General features: G+C 42.4%; 1 protein-coding gene across 1 annotated transcript; it reads right to left on the reverse strand.

The window, feature by feature from the left end:
- Nucleotides 1-296: 296 nt before the first annotated feature.
- NUTF2 (nuclear transport factor 2) lies at nt 297-22,751 on the reverse strand. Its single transcript, XM_053953044.1, has 5 exons — nt 22,666-22,751; nt 14,005-14,129; nt 11,995-12,066; nt 7,831-7,929; nt 297-871 (listed from the first exon to the last, which is right to left on the reverse strand). The coding sequence occupies exons 2-5, from the start codon at nt 14,101-14,103 to the stop codon at nt 758-760; spliced, it is 384 nt and encodes a 127-aa protein (XP_053809019.1). The 5' UTR covers nt 14,104-14,129; nt 22,666-22,751; the 3' UTR covers nt 297-757.

A 22,751-nucleotide genomic window follows, 5' to 3' on the forward strand; every position in this document is an offset into this window, starting at 1 on the left:
CAGGCTACCACCACTGCTGTCATCCTCCTGTACTATGTGGGGAATTTGCATCGGTTAAATACAACAGGTGAGAACGAAGCTGTCAGTGTTAAAAACGGAGCCAGAAGGCTCTGTTACAAAAGCTGCTGAGAAGGAGAAGGTGGATGGAGGAGGGCAGACCTCCCCTGCACTCGCTGCTGAGACTGTGAGGAATTGTTCAGCTGGAGCTCCAGCTCTGCAAGCATTCCCCCACCAGACAGACACAGGCTACCCCCAGCAAGCACTATCACACACACTCCACAGCTAACTCATAAAAATAATTTAAACTTTTAAGAAAATCTCTGTTTTATTGTGTAATGTAGCATTGAAACATCTGAACAAATCAATAACTGGGCTGTACAGGCTGCTGTTCTTTCATTTCTTTGGGTTATAGAGCATCTTGTCAGTACATAAACAACAACCTTTTGCATTATAAATTCCTTCCGAGGCATGCTGGTACAACACAAATTTCTCTTATCAAATGCAGCTAAGTCTAACTTCCAAACATCATGCACAAGAAACTCATCTAGTGACAATGTAAACTCAGCAGAAGGGCAGGTCACAAGTCTTGCTTGCTCACGCTCTGCAGTGCTGCAGGTTTGTGTATGATATTTGGAATGTTCCGTGAGTGTGAATAATACCAGTTAAGAGGAGAGGAGGAAAACTGAAAAAAAAAAAAAAAAGAAAAAATAAAAGAAAAAAAGAAAAAAAAAAGCCCGGGTGCCTCGGGATGGGCTGCTCAGCCGAAGTTGTGCAGTGCTAGCCTGAACATGTCATTGGTGCAAACCCAGGCATCGTTGATGTTCTTTAATAGAAATATCTGGTGGAATCCCATGATAGGATCTTCATCAGCCTGTAGAAAGAGAGGAGGGGGAAAAGGTTCAAAACACTCATTTTTTTGAGCAGGTTATTCCAAAACTCACAATGAGACAACTTCAAGCTAACATTAACAGTGACATTACATGCTGTAAGAGGTGTAGTACCCCAGGAGACACCCATACCACCAGAGGATCAGTTCTGAGGGGCTCTGCAGACAAACACCCAGGGCCCAGACATATGGAAATCCTGCCACAGCATCTGAAGCTGGGGTTTTGTGGAAGACTTGCTGACATGTCACTCGCCACACTGATGGAACATGCCTGCCTCAGTGTTCAATCACAAATCCCCTGCCCAGGAATCAAGCTTAAAAGCAAGTGTTCGATTTTTAACTGCTGAACTTTGGGTTGATGGCAGAAGGGAGTTTCTGTAGAGGTTGGTATCAACACATTGCCTGGATGATCCAGGTGATCTGGGCTTTGAAAGCCTTGCCAGAGCAGGTGCAGCTGGCCAGAAACACAGTACTTCCCACTTCCAGCCACAGCTGGAAGGGAGCAGAGCACTCACTACAGCTGTGACACTGTGTTCTAAGCACAGGGAATGGCTGCAGCAGTGCCTCCACTCCTGCCTGAGAGTATGTCTGGGCATTTACAACATTACTACAAAAGCAGAAAGTAGTAGTACTCCCACCTAATTTTATTTACCCATCTTCTCAGAGACATTGTGCAGTAATTAAATCCTCAAAATAACATAAATGATTCCCAAATCAATCATCTGGAAATCACACAACAGGATTTAATCTGAACAGCACACAGGATCAACTACAAAACAATCTTCTGATGGTGGCTGTAGTGAGTTCAATTCAGCATTTTTGGAGGATTTTAAGCTTTATTTTTTCAACATATGACTATTCAGCTTCAGAAAAGGGAGGGAATTTATTTTAAAAAAGGCTTGAAAAGCAGCAGCCAGAGCAGCTCATGAAAGAGGCTGTCAAAGCACTGAATGTTCATTGGCAATGCTCTGCTGCTGTTCACCAAGAACAAGTGAAAAGTCTGAAGAGCAAAGCAGACTACAGAATGAACAAAAAAGAAACTTTACTTTAAAAAAGTATTCATGGTCTGTGAAACAAGTCAGCTTTGAGGACCAACTTGCAAAGGACATCAGTTATACCACAGAACAAGTGTGCCAGAACACTGGTGGCATCAGGTGCATGGAAAGGAAGCATTCAGATCCATAACCACTGCAAGGATTTCACAGTGACAACCGCCTGGGAAGGTAAGTGGTGTACATGAAGTGCAGTTTCAGTGTGTGTGTGTTAATTCACAGAGTAAACCAAAGTGGGCCCTAGACTGGCCCCTCATGAAAGTGATACTGAAATAATATTTATTTATTAAACCAGCTGAGAGCTCTAAAGCTATCAAGGCAAGCACAGGGTTAGCAGTTGTTAGGGAAGAACAAAGAACCAAATCCCAAAAGGAAGCAAATGCATAAATAGGCAAAGAGCATCAACATATCAAATCCTGCATGCATTTCTTGTAAGTTAAAAAAATAAAATGCTACAATGAAGTCATAAAAGGACAAGAAAAATGATCCAGCTACAGGATGGTTTCCTACTGAAGAAAGTAAATTGAGTACAACTTTTCAGCTTGCAAAAAAAAACATAATGAAAATGGGGAGAACAGGCAAGATAAATTACTACAAAACCATGAAGAAGAAAGTGAATGAGGAAACTACTATAGCCAGAAATTAGGAAGGCAACAAGTAAGGCCAGGAATACGAGCAAGTCGTTGTTCAATACATGACTGGGAATGAGAATGAGAGAATTCTCTGAGAATGAGAGAAAAATCCTCAAAGCAAGACAAGTGCCAGCAGTCACTGTCCAGCAGACAAACAGGGCAGCTTGTCCCTCAATACACACCTGCTTTGCATGGGGCAGAGGCTCCCTAGGAAGGAGCCCGGTGTGAGCACCAGCAATTCTGCTGGGCTAGACCAGCCGTCCATCGCGTGCATCAGCACATATGACAGCAGTCGTGGCAAATATTTCAAAGTACTATCCCTACTGCACGTGCCCAGAACAGAGGCTCACATATCTGTGCTGTAGGGGTGGCCTGTGCACTGGAGCCCGTGGGTTTGTGCCTTTTCCAGCTTCTCCCGGGTATCCAATGTAACCCATGCCAGGAGAGCCTCACCACTGCTTGGGAGTTGGCAGGTTCTCAACTCCCAGTTGCCCTCCTTGTTGCAGATCATTGAGGCATCTATTACAAGTTGCATAAGTACTTTTCATACCAAATTTGAGCTTGTTATTACTGAGATGAGTATGCTTTAACATATGCCTCTGGAAAAAAAAATACCATCACCAAACAAGCTTTAGTGTAGGTCTCCTTGAATTCTGATAAGCCTAGGTAGGCTCTGATAAGAGCACTGCAGCTCTTGATGCTTTGGCTTAAGGAGAATTTCCTCCTTTCTTAAGAAATTCAGGGCTGGACACATGAAGAAAGACTAAAAGGGAATTCTCCCCAAAACATTTGGTGTGGTACAGACAGCAAATTCCCACAATGAAATCACACATTATTATTTTCTTTATTCCTTTCATGTTATCCCTTCATAGCATAGAGGAGCAGTATACTTTAAAAACAAGGAAAATCCTAGACTATATTCAAGGTGAAGTATATACTTTATAGTCCATTCCCCAATTTTGACTATGTAATATTAGCACATAGCAAAGGCTCACAGTTTAGTGACTCAAGATGCCACAGAAAACACAGACTAATCCTATTTCATTTTATTTTAGATCTTCATCACAGCTCAGTTAACATCACTGAAACTCTCTATCCTTACTTTTCACTCCAAATTCAGGCATGTCCAACTCAGGATTTGCATTCCAGCCCTGTGAGCCTAGGCTCAAAACACAAGGCGCTTTAGTCTTCCTATAAAACTTTCCTTTGTGCAGTTCAAGTTCTTCCATGACATCATTGAATTAAAATCAAAATTAAACAAGTCCCAGAATCAGACTGAAAGAATCCTCTGATTTCCAGGCCAGCCTTTTGCTCAGCATGAGCACAGACTACAGCAGCTGTGCATCACAGAACCACAGAACAGGCTGGGTTGGTCCAGAGATGGTAAAGGTCCACAGAAGGGACTTTAGAGATCATCTAACCCAATCCTCCTGTCCTGGGCAGGGACATCTTTCACTGCATCAGCCACAGCCTTGTCTAGCAGAGTCTTCAAATTCTCACAGAACAGATGTTTCACAAGGTGTCCAGGCACCAGTTCCCAGGGTTTCAGTCTTCTCATGAAAATCTTCCTTTGTGTCCCATCAGTACCTTCCATGTTATGGTTTCTAACCACTGTCTCTTGTTACACTGTCTGGCACCACTGAGAAGAGTTTGCTTTCAGGTTGTTGGAAGTACTCAATTACTTTTCACTGACATTTCAAGCATATTGCCCTTAGCCATCTCCTCTCCTAGTTCTACAAGCTCTTCATCGCCCACAATCTTGACAGCTTTTTGACCTTTCTGTTTTTCTACATCCTTTCTGATCTGGAGGCTCAAAAGTCCTCAGCTCACAGAGCAGTGAGTTATGTCAGAGTTTGAGATGCAACACTGCTTTGCATTTCAGGTTTAGCTGCACAACTTTCCTCCTCTTGCCTGGTCAGAGAGAGTTTTACTTCTTCACCAGCACCCCCAGCAATTATTGATTGAACTGCAGGGTTGCAGCAACCCTTACCTCAAAGGAAAGGCTAATTACTTGAGACCGCAGGTTCTTTCAGATCTTAAGCCTTATTTAACAGGCTTTAGGCAATGCTTTAAGTGTTCAGCATGCGTTACAAAAATACCCAGTGATTTTAATTGCAAATTTCCTTTTCCTTTTAAGACTAGGAAACACTGCATAACAATTAGTTATTCACAATTAATTCTGCATTGATCACTTCAAAAATCACACTCTGGGGAGAGTCACAGATCTGCCACACGGCTCTGAGAACACACAAGCCACAGCCATGCTTCTCAGCGAGCTCAAGGGACAGAAGGGGGAGAAGAGAGCACTCCTTACTCAACCAGGACAGCGAGAACTGGAAGACAGGGAAGGCAGAGAGTTAAACGTTGTGGAGGGCTAGCCTGAAGACTTCGTTGGTGCACACCCAGGCACCTTGAAAGTTTTTCAACAAAAAGGTTTGGTGGAAGCCTAGAACTTGGTCATCATCTGCCTGAGCATGATAGGAGAAATACATTACTAGGTGAAGCACACTGAAGATACTGGGTGACATTCTGGATGAACATTGGCAAAGCAGGGTTACACCAAAAGGAATTCACTCCTAAAGGCTTAAACTGATGCTTACTCTTCCTAGTTGAAGCAGGCAAGCAGCACTCAGACAATGAACAGCAGTAAAAACCAATATGATTAGAATAAGTGGATGTATATTTATTATACCTCTACAAAAGGATAACCCCACCCAAACATTAATACCTATCAGCATCCATTAAAGAGGATCTTGGAAAGCAATTACTGCACTGCTTTAGCCAGCCAGTTAGATCCCTGCTAGTGCAGTCACTTACTTAGATGCTCTGTTACTCTGCAGCATCTTCTCAAAGAAGCTGCTGTGCCCCAGCCTCTCAGTGCAGGTGATTACTCTGCTTGCTGCAAAAGGTTGTTTTTAAAATTTATTTATAGGTCATACTGGTATATTAGCATGCTAGTGGTGGTCTTGGAAGTGCCCTTCCTTATGCAAAATTCTCCTACAATTCTCCTTGAGAGCAATATATGCAGGCTGAGCAGCCACATCACTAAGAAGGCAGCTTTAAATAACACTGAGTATGCAGCTCCACGTTTGCCTGTTATAGTGCTCCCTGCTCAACTGGAGCTCCATGTGAGCCGCTTGTTAAAATGCACCACCTGCACCCAGTTGTTCTCAGTTACTCTATTGTACACAGAGCAGCACTGAGATGCAGTAAAATGGCTGTCAGCATGTGTGAATTGGCATGAGAGAAAAGCATTCACTACATATGACAGCCAGGCTCATTCATGCCACAGACTGTTCCTGATATTTAATTTGTCCACCTCTATAAATATCACACAGGGCAGAAGCATGAAGTTAAGGTTTTAAGTTGACTTTGACTTTCTGGACACTTGTTCCATGAGAAGCAGCAATCCCGGGATTAAAATGTGATTTTTAAAGCTAAGGTTTGAGACACATAAATGTGAAGAGTGGAAAAACATTTCCTCACCTACTAAAAATCCACAAGCAAGTTGGATTTGATCATGACAGTAGGCATACTTTAACTCAGTATGTTTTCTCCAAATACCTGGATGATCTAACACATGATCCCCAAATTATGCTGAGTAATTTCAGCAATCTGAAATTACTCAGAGGTTAAAAAAAATACATCAGAAAATACTACTCCAAGTCATGGTAATTATGGAAAGCTCACAGACTGCATTTACAGTCTCTTCATATTAATGGATTACGGTTTGAGAAAACTCAGTAACTTTACAGAATTTTTAGAACTTGCTATCTTGCCATAGGATCCAACACAATCATTGGTGCAAGCTGTGATCTGCTTGATAATTATGCAATAACCTTAAAACATGACAGTGGAAAACTAGGTGCAGATGTGAGTGGCCCAAGACATTGAGTCAAAAGGTCTTAGTCACATCACAGAATTTTGTGCACACCCAAGAGCAAGGCTGAGGAGATCAGCACGTCTGTCCTGTAATTCAGTGCTTTCCATGGTCACTCCACAGAGTGCGTGCAGGTGGGACTGAGCAACAAAAAAGCTGGAATCCAACTTGCAGCTAGGAAGCAGGAGCAACTTTAATGAGAGCCAAAGCTCCCCATGTTAGGTTTAGCAGTGGATGCATTACACTGAGCCCTGCTCTTCTCAGCTGCCCAGCCCAAAACAAAGAGAACGGCTTAGCAAGCAGATTCAAACATTCAGTCCTATGTCTGCTTAATAAACAGTGTCAGTGGAAGTTTGAATGCTTTGATACTAGAAGTGCCATTAAGTTAGCAGGAAAAGGAAATCTAAACAGCTATTGTAAAACAAACTGGGTGCAGGTAACTCTAAAGACTGGATGGCATTAGAGGCCTGACTTCACAGCATGGCTGGACCAAACAAACTCTGGTAATTTTAACTACTGCTGCGTAATTTCACATTTTTTAAACTAACACCACCCACTGTGAGCAAGTTCTGCCTGCAGCTGATTTTACGTACAGAGTATTTTTTGCAAATTCCAGGACAATGTCTTTGATTCATAAGCAGCTTCATTAATTTACAAGTATGTGGCCCTGGTATATTGGCAGACTGGGTAAGTTCACACAGTTCAGTAGTATCACTCACACAGCAATATGGTCATACTAAGCCTGAAAAATAATCTGATTCTTCACAAGAAGCAGCTGTTTCAACAATAAGTGTTTGATCTCAGAGGCAACATTCCCATTGCTGAATCAGTTTTGATTACAGAGGTACAGGACTGTACTAATACCAGGACTGTATTCTTGTATCCTGTGACAGTAAAGAAAAAGTATGGACTCGCTGAAGGGTGGTCAGTTAACAAAATGAAGTCTGCTAAATCAGAGCTCAATGCAAACATTACATCAAGGAGGATGTTAAACTAGATGTGCATAAATTGTCCAAGAACACTGTGACAATGCTTTTAAATACAACAGAGGACACCAAAACCTTACTGCATCAGAGTAAGGGAAATACTGATGCCTCTAGAACCCACATGGTATTTGTCTGCACAGTAAAATCCACAATATTTTGCTTGGCAGAACATGACTGTCAAATTACAGGTGGTTTACCCAGAACTAGGTATCTGAAGGAAGGAACATTTATTGACAGTCTTGAACAGCAGAGGAGCAATATCCCAATGCAAGCTTATCCCTGCTCCTTCCCCACCCATGAAAGTATTTAAATGTATTCAGAATTCAGATGATTTATAATCCTGCAAAAATCTAAGACATAAGCACTCATTAACCTGTAATGGAAAGAAGTTTACCTTAAGCTGTCCCACTACCATACTGAGTATACAGCTATCAGGTGTAGGTTGGTGGTCTTGTGCTGTGATGCTGTGTTGTATTTTTTGGAAAGGGAGGCTCTGCAATGAAAAGAAACCAAAATAAGGAAATGTACAGTAATGGAATTATTTAACTTACAAAACAAAGACTGAGCAAATCCAACATTATGAAGTGTTATACTATAGTGGCAATACTGCACAGAGAACTGTTACAAATGAGGGCACTACTCATGTGGGGTAAATTTTAACAGTTGTGTTTTTCAAGCACCAAATGAGGAAATGCCACCATACACAGTAAATGGTACTTTTTCCTACTTTAACTGCACTGCCTGAAGGGCTTCAGATCATCTGTAAGCGCGAAGTTCTTATGATGAAGGAACAAACCTCTGCTCTGAACTGTGTAAAAGGATTTTATCATCTAATACTTGACATTTACCAGACAACTCTGAATTCGCTTCTTTGTTAAAGTGGCTATGAATGGAAAGGAAAAGTGGATAAAATCTTAAAGACTTGAAATCCACATATCCACTCTTGCCCTTTTTAATTCCCTTGACACTCAGGTAGCCAATGTCAGTATGTCTGGAAGTATGTGTGCAAGGAACACACCTTGAGAAACACTTGGCATTGGAGAGTAATTCCTGTCTTCAACTTAGACCACATTCACATTCCAACATGGACAATTCCAAGCAGTGAACATGAAACACCTGGGAGATCTAGAGTCCTGTCACACAATGCGATTTTGGGACTGTTCTCCCAAAAGCTGCATCATTGATGGGTGCTTTAGTAGTAGTTCAGCATGGATGGAGCTCTGGGTGACCATATGGCAGATACCCAGAGTCCAGGAACTGCACAGGATGGCAGCAGCACATGGACATTCAAACCTCAGGTGGCACTTGGATGCCTTTGCTGCATTTGGCAACAGGTTGAAATAGATCCAAATGCATACTTCAATAAGTTCTGCATTTCCCTCTTGTGGAAGGAGCCTCAAAGACTTCCTAGAAGGCCTAGGTACAGACACAAGTCCTGCTGTAGCAGATATGAAGTACAGTCTTGGCTCTACAAGCCTAAGGCTCTAGGAGGAATTCCAGGAAGCTAAATCCATCAATAACAGAGAACAGAGAAACTGTGGAAGGATCAGGACCTGAGGAAGCAAATGAAGTGTAGGGAGCAGCCCTCTAATCAGAGGGACACTATTCAAGAATACCCTTTAATAAAGCCTGCAGTGTTTCCTCTTGGCTGGGAGTGCAATCCCAACCAACTCAAAGTGCAAAGCAAACTGACTGCTTTGTAGTATGGAATAGACATTTAGTAACAATACAAATCCAGAGCCTTCTTTTCTGAATGACCAGCAGACTGTTTTCCAGGGTCACCATCCTGAACTTGAATGTGCAAAATGCCCACACAGCCTGCACAAGCATAGGCTGTGAAGTTTCTTTGACAAAAGGGTACTCCAAAGCCTAATCACACCTCAGCGTAAGAGGTTCTTGTTGAAGAAGCCCTGCAAAAAGATTCTCTTGAAAAGGCAGAGGGATGAAGGGGAATGAAGGCAATTTATTCCAGGGAGTAAGGAAAGGCTTTGGAATCAAGAGCTCTGCAAAACGGTGACTAGGAACCAAAGACAAGGCTGGGTAAGAGAGCGGCTGTTTCAAGTACCTGATTCCACAGGACAAGAGGAAATGGCCTCAAGCTGCATCAGAGGAGGTTCAGGTTGAACATCAGGAAGAATTTCTTGACTGAAAAGGTTAAGCATTGTAATGGGCTGCCCAGGGAACTGGTGGAGTCAGCATCCCAGGAAGTTTTCAAGGAAGAACTGGACATGGCACTTAGTGCTATGGTTTAGTTAACAAGGTGGTGTTCAGTCAAAGCTTGGACATCTTTTCCAACCTTAAAGATTCTATGATTGTTCTCTTCAGAGGAAAGGACCCCAAATAGCTGGCCAGCCTAGTGAGCTACTCGTGTGATGCAATGGGAGAAATCCCACTGGGAAAAGTAGGAGTGTAGGTGACAGAAAAGATCACTGATTTTTAGAATAGGCAGAGGCCACCTCAAAAGGATAGCTACTTACAGACATGCATCTGTACCGGAGCAAAGGATTTTGTGGTATGAAAAGTATCATAAAAGTGTCTAAAAAGCATGGAGCCACACAACAAGCAAGGTTTTTGCCATCCTCTGACATTAGAAATTAACTGGTTTTTCACTCTGAAAACTATGGAATCTCACTGAAGTCAGGTAAGAGAAATTAGGCAAGAATAAAGTTGAGTAGCATTAACTCACTGCTGGCAGCAAAAATACCCGTCTCAGCTTCCTCCTTGGTCCAGTATGTTCATAGAACTACATAATTATTATCTCAATTGCTCAACGTAAATCAGGCTGCCCCTAATTAGCACAGGCATTCTATGTTATCCAAGTCCAGCACCAATTAGGACGGAAGGAACAAGTCTCAAGTCCCATGCTGTAACAAGGTACAGATGTGCCAGGCCTGCAGAGCAATGCCTATACAACCTTGCCCTACTATATTAGCAGATTGAAAAGGCGCCATACCATTGCTGTCACACAGCAAAGAACTTGATCTAAAAGAAAATGCCACCTCTTTGTGCTTACATCAGTTCACCAGCCAGGCACTGAAGGACACAAGACCACAGAAGTGCGAAAGAATTTCAGTGTCAAACTTTCAGGGCTGTGCTGAACTGACTAAGCAGCTCTAGAAGCAGAGTAGGTGAGCACATAAAGCTGACACAGCAACAGGAGCCGAGGCAGCTCAGTGCTGACAGAGGAATGCCGAACAACATTAGAGTCACTGTAAGCTGATACAGCCCATAACGAGCCACGGCAGTGGAAGGGCACAGAGTAACTCCAGTGCATTTCCTCCTTACTTGAAGCAGATGGATACAAGCCAGAAAAAAATTCCCTAAAGCAGAGTAGCATGTCTTCACTCACCAGTTACAACTGCAGCAGGCACATAAATCCAAGAAGTCCATTTTGCACCAGTGACAGGGAAGGTAAAGATGAGCTATGTCACAGTGGGAAAGGGGCTGGATCTGCACTGGGCTGAATCCAAGGCAGCAATCAGACACTGTGGCCAAGCAAATGCTTGGCTGGTTGGGTATCTAAGTGGCTGCAAGCCCAAAAGTCTAAAGAACACTGAGTACACAAACAAGCAACCCTGGAGCTTGGGTAGCTCCTCACCTACAAGCAAGCAATTGCTGCTGTTTCTGAGATGAGCAGCCTTCTCAAAGGCAACACAGGTATCTAAAGCACAGACCTGAGGGCAAATCTCAGCCTTTACAGTTAAAGATGCCTTAGGCAAAAGAAGCAATTCCAAAACACGGGAGCAGTAGCTGTGCAATAAGCCAAGTGTCAAGTTGCAATTATTTTTCTTCTCAATGTGTAATAAAAATGTCTGAAATGCCATACTCAGGGCAAACTGTCTGGTGACCTAAAAAGCATGTTCTCTGCATATCTCACAAGAGAAACACACTTTCTAGTCTCATTACAGTTTGCAAGTACCCCCAGTTTTATAACAGAAGCATGGATTTACTCTAGAAGATAAAAATTCTTTTAGTTTAACTAAATGAACATAGAATTCCAGTGTCCTCTCACTTGCTGAAGAGGCAACACGTTTCAAAGTCCTGAACCATACCTGCTCATATCTGAACTGCTGACAAATCTGCATTGAGGATAAGTCAGCTTCTCCATTATAGAACTTATTTGCAGTTTACGTATCAGAAAACAAGTTGTTCCTTGCTGTAATGTGTCTAGCCTTTATCACAGACAGATCCAAGTAACAGGTTTGTTATTGCTTCTTCCTTGGCATGCCTTAAAAGAGCAAAGGCACCTTTCACTCCTCTACATCAGAGGCAGCTTATGCATTAGACCTTTTAAAAAAATAAATCAATAATGTCAAATACAATTGCAGTCACAAAATAACCTTGCAAACTATGGAGTCAATTAACATTCCACCATTAGAACCATCAGTGGAATAATCCACTATACAGCAGTAATTCATAACATTTCTTGAAGACCTAAGCTGGAAGCACAAGTTCAAGATTTTTGAACTGCTTAAGTCTAACTCAAATTTTCAGAAGCAATTATCTTGTAGTCTTTCTAACTGCTTCCCAAAACATTCAGTAAGGATTACAGACTTACAGTGAGTTTTTCAACAATGGCTGCTTTGCCCTGGAACTGCTGTCCTTCCCACGTAAGGCATGATGCATCAATCTGGTGGAAAAAGAAAAATGTCATCAACTTAGGTAGCCCTTAAGGAATCCTCATAAGAGACTTCACGTATTTAGCAGAAATCCTCAGAATCCTCAGCTATTTGAAAACTACCTCAAAGGGACATAGAAAGAAACCAGCAAAATCAATTGAAGAAGTTTGGAACAATCAACTAAAAATTAAGTACCCTACATTTCATTATCATAAGTGTACCAGCAAAAAGAATTCCTGCCTGTGGATAAAAGTCAGCTCTCAGAAGGAAATCTAAAGGATGAAAAAAATGTCAAGCACGTGGAAAGAAAAAAATATATGAAGAAAACTGACAACATGGGTTACACCACCAGGGTAGTGCTTCAATTCACCTAACTCAAGCAATTCAAAAGTGATTGGCCAGATCCCTACCTGGAATAGGTGACAGAAGTCTTAACTGACTTGGATTGCACCACTAAAGATAAACCAAATCTTGTGGTGGAAGTAGTGATACAGGAATAGAAACCAAATCTAAGAGCTCTCTGCTGCATTCCTGCATGCTATAATATTTGTTTGCTCCCCCAGGGTCTCAGAAGGGAAAAAGCTCATTATTAAAAGCCCATTTCTGCAGAATACCCCCAAATTTATGCAAATTGTGACCTTGGTGCATTTCAGCCACACAAAACAGGGTGTGTTTTCTCCACAGTTCAGAAGCTTCACAAAACAACACACAACAGTGACCTGCATAATAGTTCTCCCAGTTACACATGCACAGGATTCTTCATTGAATAATGGAAGGCAGGAAGACCCTAAGGGTGAAAAAAAGCCAGGAGTTCACTGTGTGGAAAGCCCTATCTCCAGAAATTTAAATTAATTTGTACTTACCACCATTTTGAGGACTGAATGTATTTTGGTAATAAAATACAAACTACTAAGAGCCTCCACATTTAGAGCTGTGGTTGGAACACAAACTGCTTGATTTTCTTTCTCTCTAGGCTCTGTACACAGCTTCTTGGGCAAAGTAAACCAACAATCCGGCATGTAGCAAGTACACAACAATCCCAAGAGCAAATGGTATCACTGCTGCTGGATATTGCTGAGGTGTAAGGAGGGGTGTCAGAGGGTGTTGAACCATTTCAATCCTCAAGAGCTTGCTGAAACTTCATACAGCTCATCCAGCAGATGAAAAAACAGCCAGAAAAACAGGATATGCTGCTAGAAGACTTGTCAGCCTTGAATGTCTTGCTGCAACTCCTCAGCCAGCCAGCAGCATTCGTCACCACCAGCAATCAACTCCACACGCAGAGTACTTTGCATGCTCTGGAGGAATCTTCTCCCAAAACTAAAAGCTGATGTTCCTTGGGTTTGTTAGTTACAGTTTTTAATTCTGGTATCCAAGTCTACTTCGCCCCAAATAAGAAGCAAAAATAAAAACCTAATGTCTGAGGAAATTTAAACTAAATTTACATTCATTTAACATGTTATTCTCCATGTTTAAACTGGATTTAAAACTGTAAATCTATTTTAATGTTCAGAGGATTGATATAGCATGAGGTCCAAGAAACATCTGCAAGAACTGCTAAACACAGGGTAGGACTTAAATTAAATCCCACTTCAAGAGGGATCCAAGCAAATCTGTGGCTGAAAATTAATGGCAAACTAAGACTTGAATGTTTGCTTTTACAGAGCACTTCATCACAGGATTATCATAAAACGCCTCCAAAACAAATCACTGCCTACAGCTAAAGAGGGCTTTTGTGAGTTTGACTGCCTATAAGGCAAAGAAAGCTCAAACCAGAAGTGAGACATAAAAGAAAAGCAATAAATAAAAGTGAGTGTGATTGCACTGACTGGCATTCTGGAGTCAGGATAAAGCCCACTATCCCACCCTGTGTATTCTCACACATCAAAACAAGAGATCCCAGACAGATACTGGGACAGAATCCCAGCTCCCTTTCTGTGGATACTTACATATATTGCTCCTAACTGAGTCCTGTCTGCATCAAAAAGCTGGTAGTAATGTTGTACAAAGCTGGATCCAATCTGCTCCCAGATAGGCTTGTCTCCCATTCTGAATCCTCAACCAGAGCCAGTGACTATAAAACAAGCAAACACAATCATCAGAAAGACCACAGGAATAAATGTAACATTTGGCTTGAGCATTAGCATCAAGAAACACAGATCCTCTCAACTGGCCTGAATTTTTCTTTGGGATAAGTAGGACAAACTCACCTCTGTATCCTAGACTTGTAAATAAAAGTCTTGGATACTGAATGGTTTAATTTCTAATTATAGATTTGGTTTGTAGTGCTATTTCAGTGTGAGGTCACATATAAAAGTGGAGAACAAGAACAAAACCAAGTGTTACCACCTTGTCTTCACATATTTCAGAAGTTACACCATCTGAACAAGCTGGCAAGTGCTCGCTGTTTCAACTTGATCTCATTTACTGTAAACAACTGACCTGTTAACATGGATTGTCTGCAACTGGCTTACACCAACTGATTCATGTATTTAGCTCCTCAGGTATTTCACCATCCACAGGCCATTCTAAGAGTGTCCTGTCAATGGCACATATCAAGAATTCATTCACTAGCTCATTGATCAACACAAGCTTTCTGCCCATCCTCTTCTGTCAATGAGGCTGAACTCGACTCAATGTTTATCTTTGAACCTGTGATAACTTCAAGATACAAACCATGATTTTTCATAGTGGTGAGAATCTGCAGTTCCTAGTGAAGGTGCTGAAGGCATCCCACGCTTCTGAACACGAGTCCCTCTATTCCAGAGGGATTAATCATAGAGCATATACAGCAGTCTAGACAGGCCCAAGCTGATGGCTTTATCACAACATTACATTTTTCAAGAAAGCAAATTCATTTTTATTTATCCTGATCTCTCTCTGAAAGTCTGAAGAATTGTGCTAAAATTCAAAACACAAAAATGCTGCACTCAAACCCCACTACATTATATTTTAAGACCTGAGTTCATTTTAAGCAAATTATACTTAACATCTAGACCTGTCAGCCACTAGTCCCTCTTCTCAATTCCTGTCCAGGAACCTTGGAGTTACAGATTTAAATTGCACTGCAAGCCTAGAAATTCTGTTTTAGGACATAATAGTTATTTTGGCTTCCTTTAGCTTTTAATTACTCACACACCTGTATAAGATTTAACAAATTCCTAAGAGAAGCAAAACACACATTCCCAAGATCTCCACAGAGGGTACTCCCAGGCCCAGGTTTCCCTGCACAGTTGGACAAGAAAGCTCTTTTCATATTTTAGGCCTTTGGCTATCTGAGCTTTACTCACACAAATGGGAGCTGAAATGGGTTCAGACTCTAGGTTGGAAGTATTAAGGTCATGCAGATTTGGCCAGACTTACAGAAGAGCAAATCTCTTTTGTCAGATCAATGGCCTAACAGCAGGTAGCATCTGTGTTTTCAGGGTGGTAAATTCGACTACCAAGAACAACTGCTCTCACAGCTTTAAACATCCTTATTTCACAATCAGACACCTAGGCAGTATAGTCAACATCAAAGTCACCAAGCCTGAACACTAACATAAAAATTCAGAGTCTTATTGCCACACCACTATTGTTTCAATTGCTCCAAAGAGAATTACAATCTGGTGTTAGTCACCATCATGAGTGCTCCACTGATACTTGCAGTACATACCTCAGTCTGGAGGAGTTTACCCAGTGTGGCCACTCTTCAGGGAAAACACATCACAAATTTAAAAAATCACCCAAGTACAATAGATTAAAAAAAAAAAAAAACAAAACCAACCCCACACTCACCTCCCAGACTCCCAGACAACTTAAATCTAGCTGTTTACAAGTGAAAAGGTTTTATTGATGGCACATCCATAATTGCTGCATACCAGCCTAATCTGGAGTTGATCCAGAAATCAAATAACTTCAGCCTGTATTAGGGGATTTTATGTTGAAGAAAAACCACTCTAAAACCATAGCACCAACTCCCTGGAAGTTGGTGATGCCCACCCTGCTGAGAGGTAGGACTCATGTCATATTTGGAAACCAGAAGTATTAGGACTTAAGTTTGATGCCTGCAGTTGCCATTCCAGACCTGCAGGTACCTAGTTTGGGATGGCTGCAGTGGAGCCAATAATCAGCACAGGTGAAAATGACATTGATTCACTTTGTTTGGATCGAGCTTCAATTCTAACACATGAAGTTACATCACTGCCAGATATTCCTAAACATTTAAGGGCAAATCTAGTTGACAATATTGATGCTCAGCAGTCACACATCTAACACTGAACTGAAGCCGAGCACAAAAAATAACCACCAGCTTATTCTTCTGAAGCTAAAGCAAGAGAGCTATTGCCATATTAAACTTCCCCACACACAAGATGTGCATTCGCCCTTAACAGCTCCCTGAACCATCATACAAACCCAAGATCAAGCTGTACACCAGCACTGCACCTCATTTAGTTCCTCAAGGCACAACAGCCTCACTCAAGCATCAGATGCCTTCTGTTCAATCCTGAAACTGTAAGAAAGCCTTAGAGACCGCAAGGGATGAAGGAATTCTTATTTTAAATATGGAAAGTAGAATTACGGTTTCTCAATCTAAAAATTAGTATGTCAGCTTGCTATCTCCTCCTAAAAAGTGTTTATATTTTGAACAGTAAAATACTATTAAATAAATAAAATAAAAACCAGAATAAATTTGACCAATTATAATGTTGATTTTCTCAGAAATAAGAACAAGCTAAAAAAAATGTGGTTTAAATTAAAGATCCTTGACTAATTTTTTTTTGTTTGCTACAACCTTACTCTCCTGTGCCATTCATATATGGTTTTGCTGAACACTCATTCTTCCTGGAAAGGTTAATTTTCCTTTTCTGATTTGTCACCTTTTCCTCCATGCCTCTTGTGTTTTCTGCCTGTCATTACAGATGTAAGAAGCTTAGAGATGTACCTAAAGAAAGAACAAGATGGGAATGATCTGTGTCATCAAACCCAGTCTCTTTCAGTGAGACACAACCCATGTAAGACTGTATTGACATACTTAGCAGTATAGTATTTTAATGAGATAAATATAATATGAAAGGCTTTAGGATCTATTGCAGACCTATGAGGAAAGCAGGGGTTCTGATGTTGTCAAACACTAGGGCAACACAGGAGTGCTTCAGAGCCATCCAGTCAAATCCACCTGTGGTTCACTCAAATCTGTCCATGGTTACAGAAACAAGAATATCCACTTAATATAACGCCAGATAAAAGAAGTTTCAATAAACTAGAAAGCTCCTAATATGTTGCTTAAAAAGGACACATGTCCTTTTAAAGGCACCTGCTGAAAGTTACCATTGTGTAAGAGCATTACTGGATATTCCACATTAATTCCCCATGGAAAAGAGATAATTTCCTTAAGCTAATTAATTTCCTTGCCTTTGTCACTTCAAACCAAGTCTACCTCCTCACATCCACTTAAGAACATCATGGTCCATTTGATTAACAGCTTCTTCACAAGGCACAGCTGTAAAGCTGAGTTACCAGCACATAGTGTAATACTTAATTAACATTATTCACTCTATTTTTTGGACTCTGCTCATACTAGAGAATTTATCCCCACCCCAAATACCACCCAGCAGTCAGTGCTGAAGCAGCTCCCAGAAACTCTGTCTTCAACAGGTATATGCTGACACTGCTGAAGTGCTTCTCCACAGGGGCCTATGTCAGTGACATCAAATAAAATTCTCCAATACCTTTGCCAGGCTGCACACTGACATGTCAAGAGTAAATCCCACCCCTCTACACATCTCTCACCACAATCCCTACACATCTCATCCTACAAGTACCAGGGCATCCCTGGTGATTGCTTTGCATCCATCTGCTTTGGCACGTGACTGACTGCACTAAGAGCAGGACAAGCTGCAGGACCCAGCGAGCAGCAGCACTGAAGAGAAAGCTGCACCCATAAGACAGAGAACACCTAGAAGAGAGCAGAGCCTCCACATGGGCCCTGAGTGACCTTGAGTAAAACTAGGGTTACACAGCCTCAGGCAGACGTTTTTATCCACAAAATCCAAAAATACAGATTTTTTTCCATTGCTTGTCCCAGCTTTGGTGTCTCTGTCTACACTCACCCATCTTCCATCCCTCCTGCCTTAGCTCTGGGTGTGAGATTAGCATGAGCAGACCAACACTGCCCATAATTCCTAAGGGGAGCTCAGTCCTTAAGAGACTCATTTTCTGCCACCTGTCTTGATGAAACCTCCTCCTACTGCTTCCTTCACAAGCTACAAAACACATGATTCTGTCAGTTTGCTGCAGCACAAAGTCCATCCTTCTGCTCATGCAGTACCACTAGAGCTACTCAGAGGGGTAGCTTGAGGAAAAGTCACTCTTTTACTTGGAAAAACAAGACTAGTAAAGAGATTGCCTTCTCTGAAACACATAAGTGCCAGTGACATTTGGAGCAGGTGAGCTTCTGTCACAGCTCTGCAGTATGAAGAAAGAACAAAAAGTTGCTTCGGCCAGCAGTTATGCTTTACCACATTATCCAACCTGTACACATGTAAGCTTGCTGCTATCAATTAAAAAAATTAAGTCATTCTGAATTGGAGCAAGGTAGGCCTGTGATTCTAAAAGAATACACCATTTTCTGAAAAAGTCAACAAAAACTAGCATGAGCAATAGTAAAATATAAGTTGCTAAAGAAAAACAGAGGTGATCTGCCAGGGATTGCCACATTTAAAAAGCGAGCTGTATTCAAAGAATCAATGAACAACCACCACAGGCAAAGAAGGTCTGTAAAGTCTTTCTGGTCTGCAAAACACTAAGTAAAAACCCACTGAATTTAAAGAGGAAAAACCTCAAACCAATACATTCTAATGCTAGTGGAGAAAATTGCCTTCTATTATCCAGTTATGACTATATTTATTCACAAGTAATCTCAGCATAAATAAACCAAGCTCCCAGGATAGTAAAGCCAGCCCAACACCAAAGTTAAACTCTCTTAAGATTGAATTCAAGCTTGTTTTCTGGAAGATTTGAGAATCAGTGCAACGAATTAGCACCAACACCACCCTTAAATCTGTGCTGCTGGTCCAGTGACACATGTGAATCCACAGCAAATATGGTTCTGACCATCAGTTGCTGCACCCTTCACTACTGATTAACAGGAACAAATAAGGACAATGAAAGCGCTCTCAGCTTTTTCAGTTCCTGATACTCTTGCAATTCCTACCACACAGGTATTTTAGATGACTTAGATTAGAGAGTCAGCAGCCTTTGACTGGTAAGTAAAGCAAAGCAGCCAACAGTTTTAGGCTATTTTTCTTTCAATTGCTTTTCTTTTGCCACTAAAACTTGCAAAGACAGGAGTGTCTCCAGTGCACACTTTCTAGGAACACAATGCAACCAGTATCACAGGACCAGTTAATCTTCCTTCTATTCAACTCCACCAACAACCACTTGATAACAGATCATTCTCCTTTAGCAAAGGATACACTCCCAACAGAGAAACTATGCAAATTATCCCAGAATAATGCAGGTTTGCAAGGGATCTCCTCCAGCTCAAAGCAGGAGGACAAACCTGTTCCACGGCCTGCCTGCTCTCATCCAGAGGGCAGCTGTCCCGTGTCCTACCCGAATCCCATCTGTTCCAGTCATGCCCCTTGTGTCCTGCCCTGCCATGAGGTACCCTGAGAAAAGCCTGCCTCCATTCTCCTCATAATGGCCTGATAGAGACTGGAGGCTGTGATTAAGCCCTGCTCAAGCCTTTCCTAGACTAAACAAGGCCAGGGCCAGGCACAATGCCCAGTAACACAGGGATGCAGAAATACTGGAACTTACTGAGGGGCATCATGCCTCATCAGACATTTATCTTCAACACACTGCATCTCTGTCTGGTAAATGCCAATTCAGCAGCCAACCTTTCTCATTTGAAAACCTATACAATTTCCAGTTGAGGAACAAATTTATGCATTCAGAGACTGAAGGAAAGAAGTGTTTCTCTGACGTATTTCACAATTATGTCCACAGCAGCTGACTGATCCATAGAGGAGAACCCTCTGTGAACTACAGCTCAAGGCCAATGAGAAACCATTGACTTCAGAGACCTCCACCAAGTAATTGCCATGGACTGCTCTGTGCAAGAAATTACATTATCTTAAATATGCTTTTAGAGCTAAAAATAATTAAGACTAGATATGTGAACAGTGAGAGGATGGAAAGGGAGAATAGAATGGGGACGATGACAAGGTCCAGACTACTTCCTTTTGGAAAATACATTTACTTTCCTCTTCTTAGTCTTTTTATTCCTCTACTCCAACTTTGTTAAAACAAATTAATGAAGGAATTATGCCAACCTGAAGTACATCTTTTTTTGTTAGAAATGTCAGTAAGTATAAGGCCACTAGTACACCAAGCACCTGAGGAAGACTCTGAGAAAGCTTTCACTGTGCCTGCAGTTCGATGCTCATCCCAACTGCAACCTGAGAACCCAAGAGAGCCACACAGAGTCAGTCAGGATGATTTTCAAATATACAGACATATATTGCACATAACTGCAGAGGACATAATGTTTTGTTGTTAAGCAAAAGCCACAATGCTACACAACTGCTTTTTCCAGAATATTCTTCACGCAAGCCAAAAACTGAATTCAAGTTTGTAAGGCTGAAGCCAAATTTCCTTTCCCCAAAATGAATACAGGACTGTTCAGTTAAAAAAAAAAAAAAAAAAAAAAAACAAAAAAAACAAAAAAAAAATCAAAAAACCAAAAAAACAAACAAACAAACAAACAAACAAACAAAAAAACCCAAAAAATAAACTGGAGGCACTGGGGAACTGGAAGGGAGAATTGCTACACCCCGTTTTTCTTTACCTTATAGACACAGTAACAAAACACTGGCCAAACCTGCCACAAAATCTACAAGTTTCAAAACAACCTAAAAGAATTATACTTGCAATGTTACCAGCTATCAGTATATATTGCAAGTCCTAAACCTACCATACTCTACACTTTCACTAACTAAATGATCTCCTTACTAACAGGGACAAAAGAAATCCCAGCAGAGATTGTTACTGCAGAAAGTTGTTACCATTTGCATTTTTCTAAAGACCTGAACAAACACAGATGTTAAGCAAATATATTTCAAATCATCTAACAAGTAACTTGCAACCTTTTAGACAAAAAACAATTACGGACCCAGTGGAAAAATAGTTAAATAGTCCAAAAGTGAGCCAAAATATCACCTCACTTTAAATGAGATCAGGCATTTCACTATATACAGTAATTTTTCTACATCTAGGTGAAGGTCTGTGAAATGCCTTTTGTTTTGTTGCTGCTAAAAGAAAACGTAAAGTCACTGCACACAAATACAGAAATCACTGCCTGAACACAACTTTTCAAGAAGGCAAAAGAGTATTGAGATGGCAGCTGATTAAGGAATCAGAATTCACTTTCAAGCAACATTTCTGCAACCAACATTTCTGCAACCAATCCCTACTCAAGCATTTACCTGGGCTTTTTTTTTTTTCCAGTTCAATATAGTATGTCCAGCTCTAAGATACATTTACACTGGAAATTATGGACTTCAAAGGAGCTGAATTATTATTTCAGCCTGCCTCAGACAGGAAGTTCAATTTGACTTCCAAGAACAGACTTTTGGGGATTTAAATGTCTTCAGAAAGCTATCTCACATTAACTGAATGTAACACACACTCCTTGCTATTGCACACCTTTGCAGGTTTTGATTGTTCTCAAAGCTGAAATATGACAACAGCCAGAGAAGGCAAAAAAAATCCTCTCTTGCACATCATACTTGAAAATGGCAACTCAATGTAAAACTACATGGTTGCAGCACGTGCACTTTGCTAGTCTTACTCCAAGGAAGCATGAACCTTGCACGTTCAATGTGACAAAGTGATTCAACCATGTCAGGTAACTTCAGTCCTCTCACAACCTTCTGGCAAGACAGAAAACAGCACGAACATTAAAACCCAGTAAACCTTCTGCCCTGCACAAACCATCTCCTCGCAGCTCCCGGTTCGCCCCCTTTAGCTCTCCTCCCCGCCATACCGAGTGGCAAAGCAAGACAGAGGCACCGACGGGCACCAGGCCGAGAAGCCTCGGTTCCTCTGAGGGCAGCGCCGGGGCCCGCCGGGGACAGAACGCCCGCGGAGTGCCGGGGGCTGCCGGCGGGGCGAGGCGAGGCACAGCCCGCACCTCCCCGTTACCCCCGGCCCCGCCGGAGCGATCTGCCCCCGAGCCTGCGGGCCGAGCTCGCCCCTGCCGAGGCCCCTCGCTCCCCTCGGGGGAGCTGGGTCGGGGCCGCCCGCCCCCCTCAGCCCACCCGCCGGCCCACCCACACGCGGGGCCCGCCAGTCCCGGGCACAGCCGGCGATGGCTCGGCTCCCGCGGCCACCGCCCCTCCGGGACCGCGCTGCCGGCGCCTCAAAGACGGGGAAGGTCAGGGCGGCTCTGGTCGGCGGCTCCCGCCCAGCCCGGCCCGCGGCAGCCGGCAGCGCCCCGCGGCGGGGATGGGGATGGGGCTGGGCCACGGGGGGCGAGCGCGGGGTGTGGCGGTGCCGTGTGCCGGCCCGCGGGCGGTGCCGGTCCCGGTCCCGCTGCCACTCCCGGTCGCGCCCCCCACACTCACCCGCGGCTCCCACTATGGCGGCGGCAGCGGCCCCGTGCGCGGCGCGAGCCCCCTCAGCCTCCCTCGCCCGCGCTCCCGCCCCGCCC

This window comes from Vidua chalybeata, chromosome 11 (genome assembly GCF_026979565.1).
Source record: "Vidua chalybeata isolate OUT-0048 chromosome 11, bVidCha1 merged haplotype, whole genome shotgun sequence".
Taxonomy (NCBI): domain Eukaryota; kingdom Metazoa; phylum Chordata; class Aves; order Passeriformes; family Viduidae; genus Vidua; species Vidua chalybeata.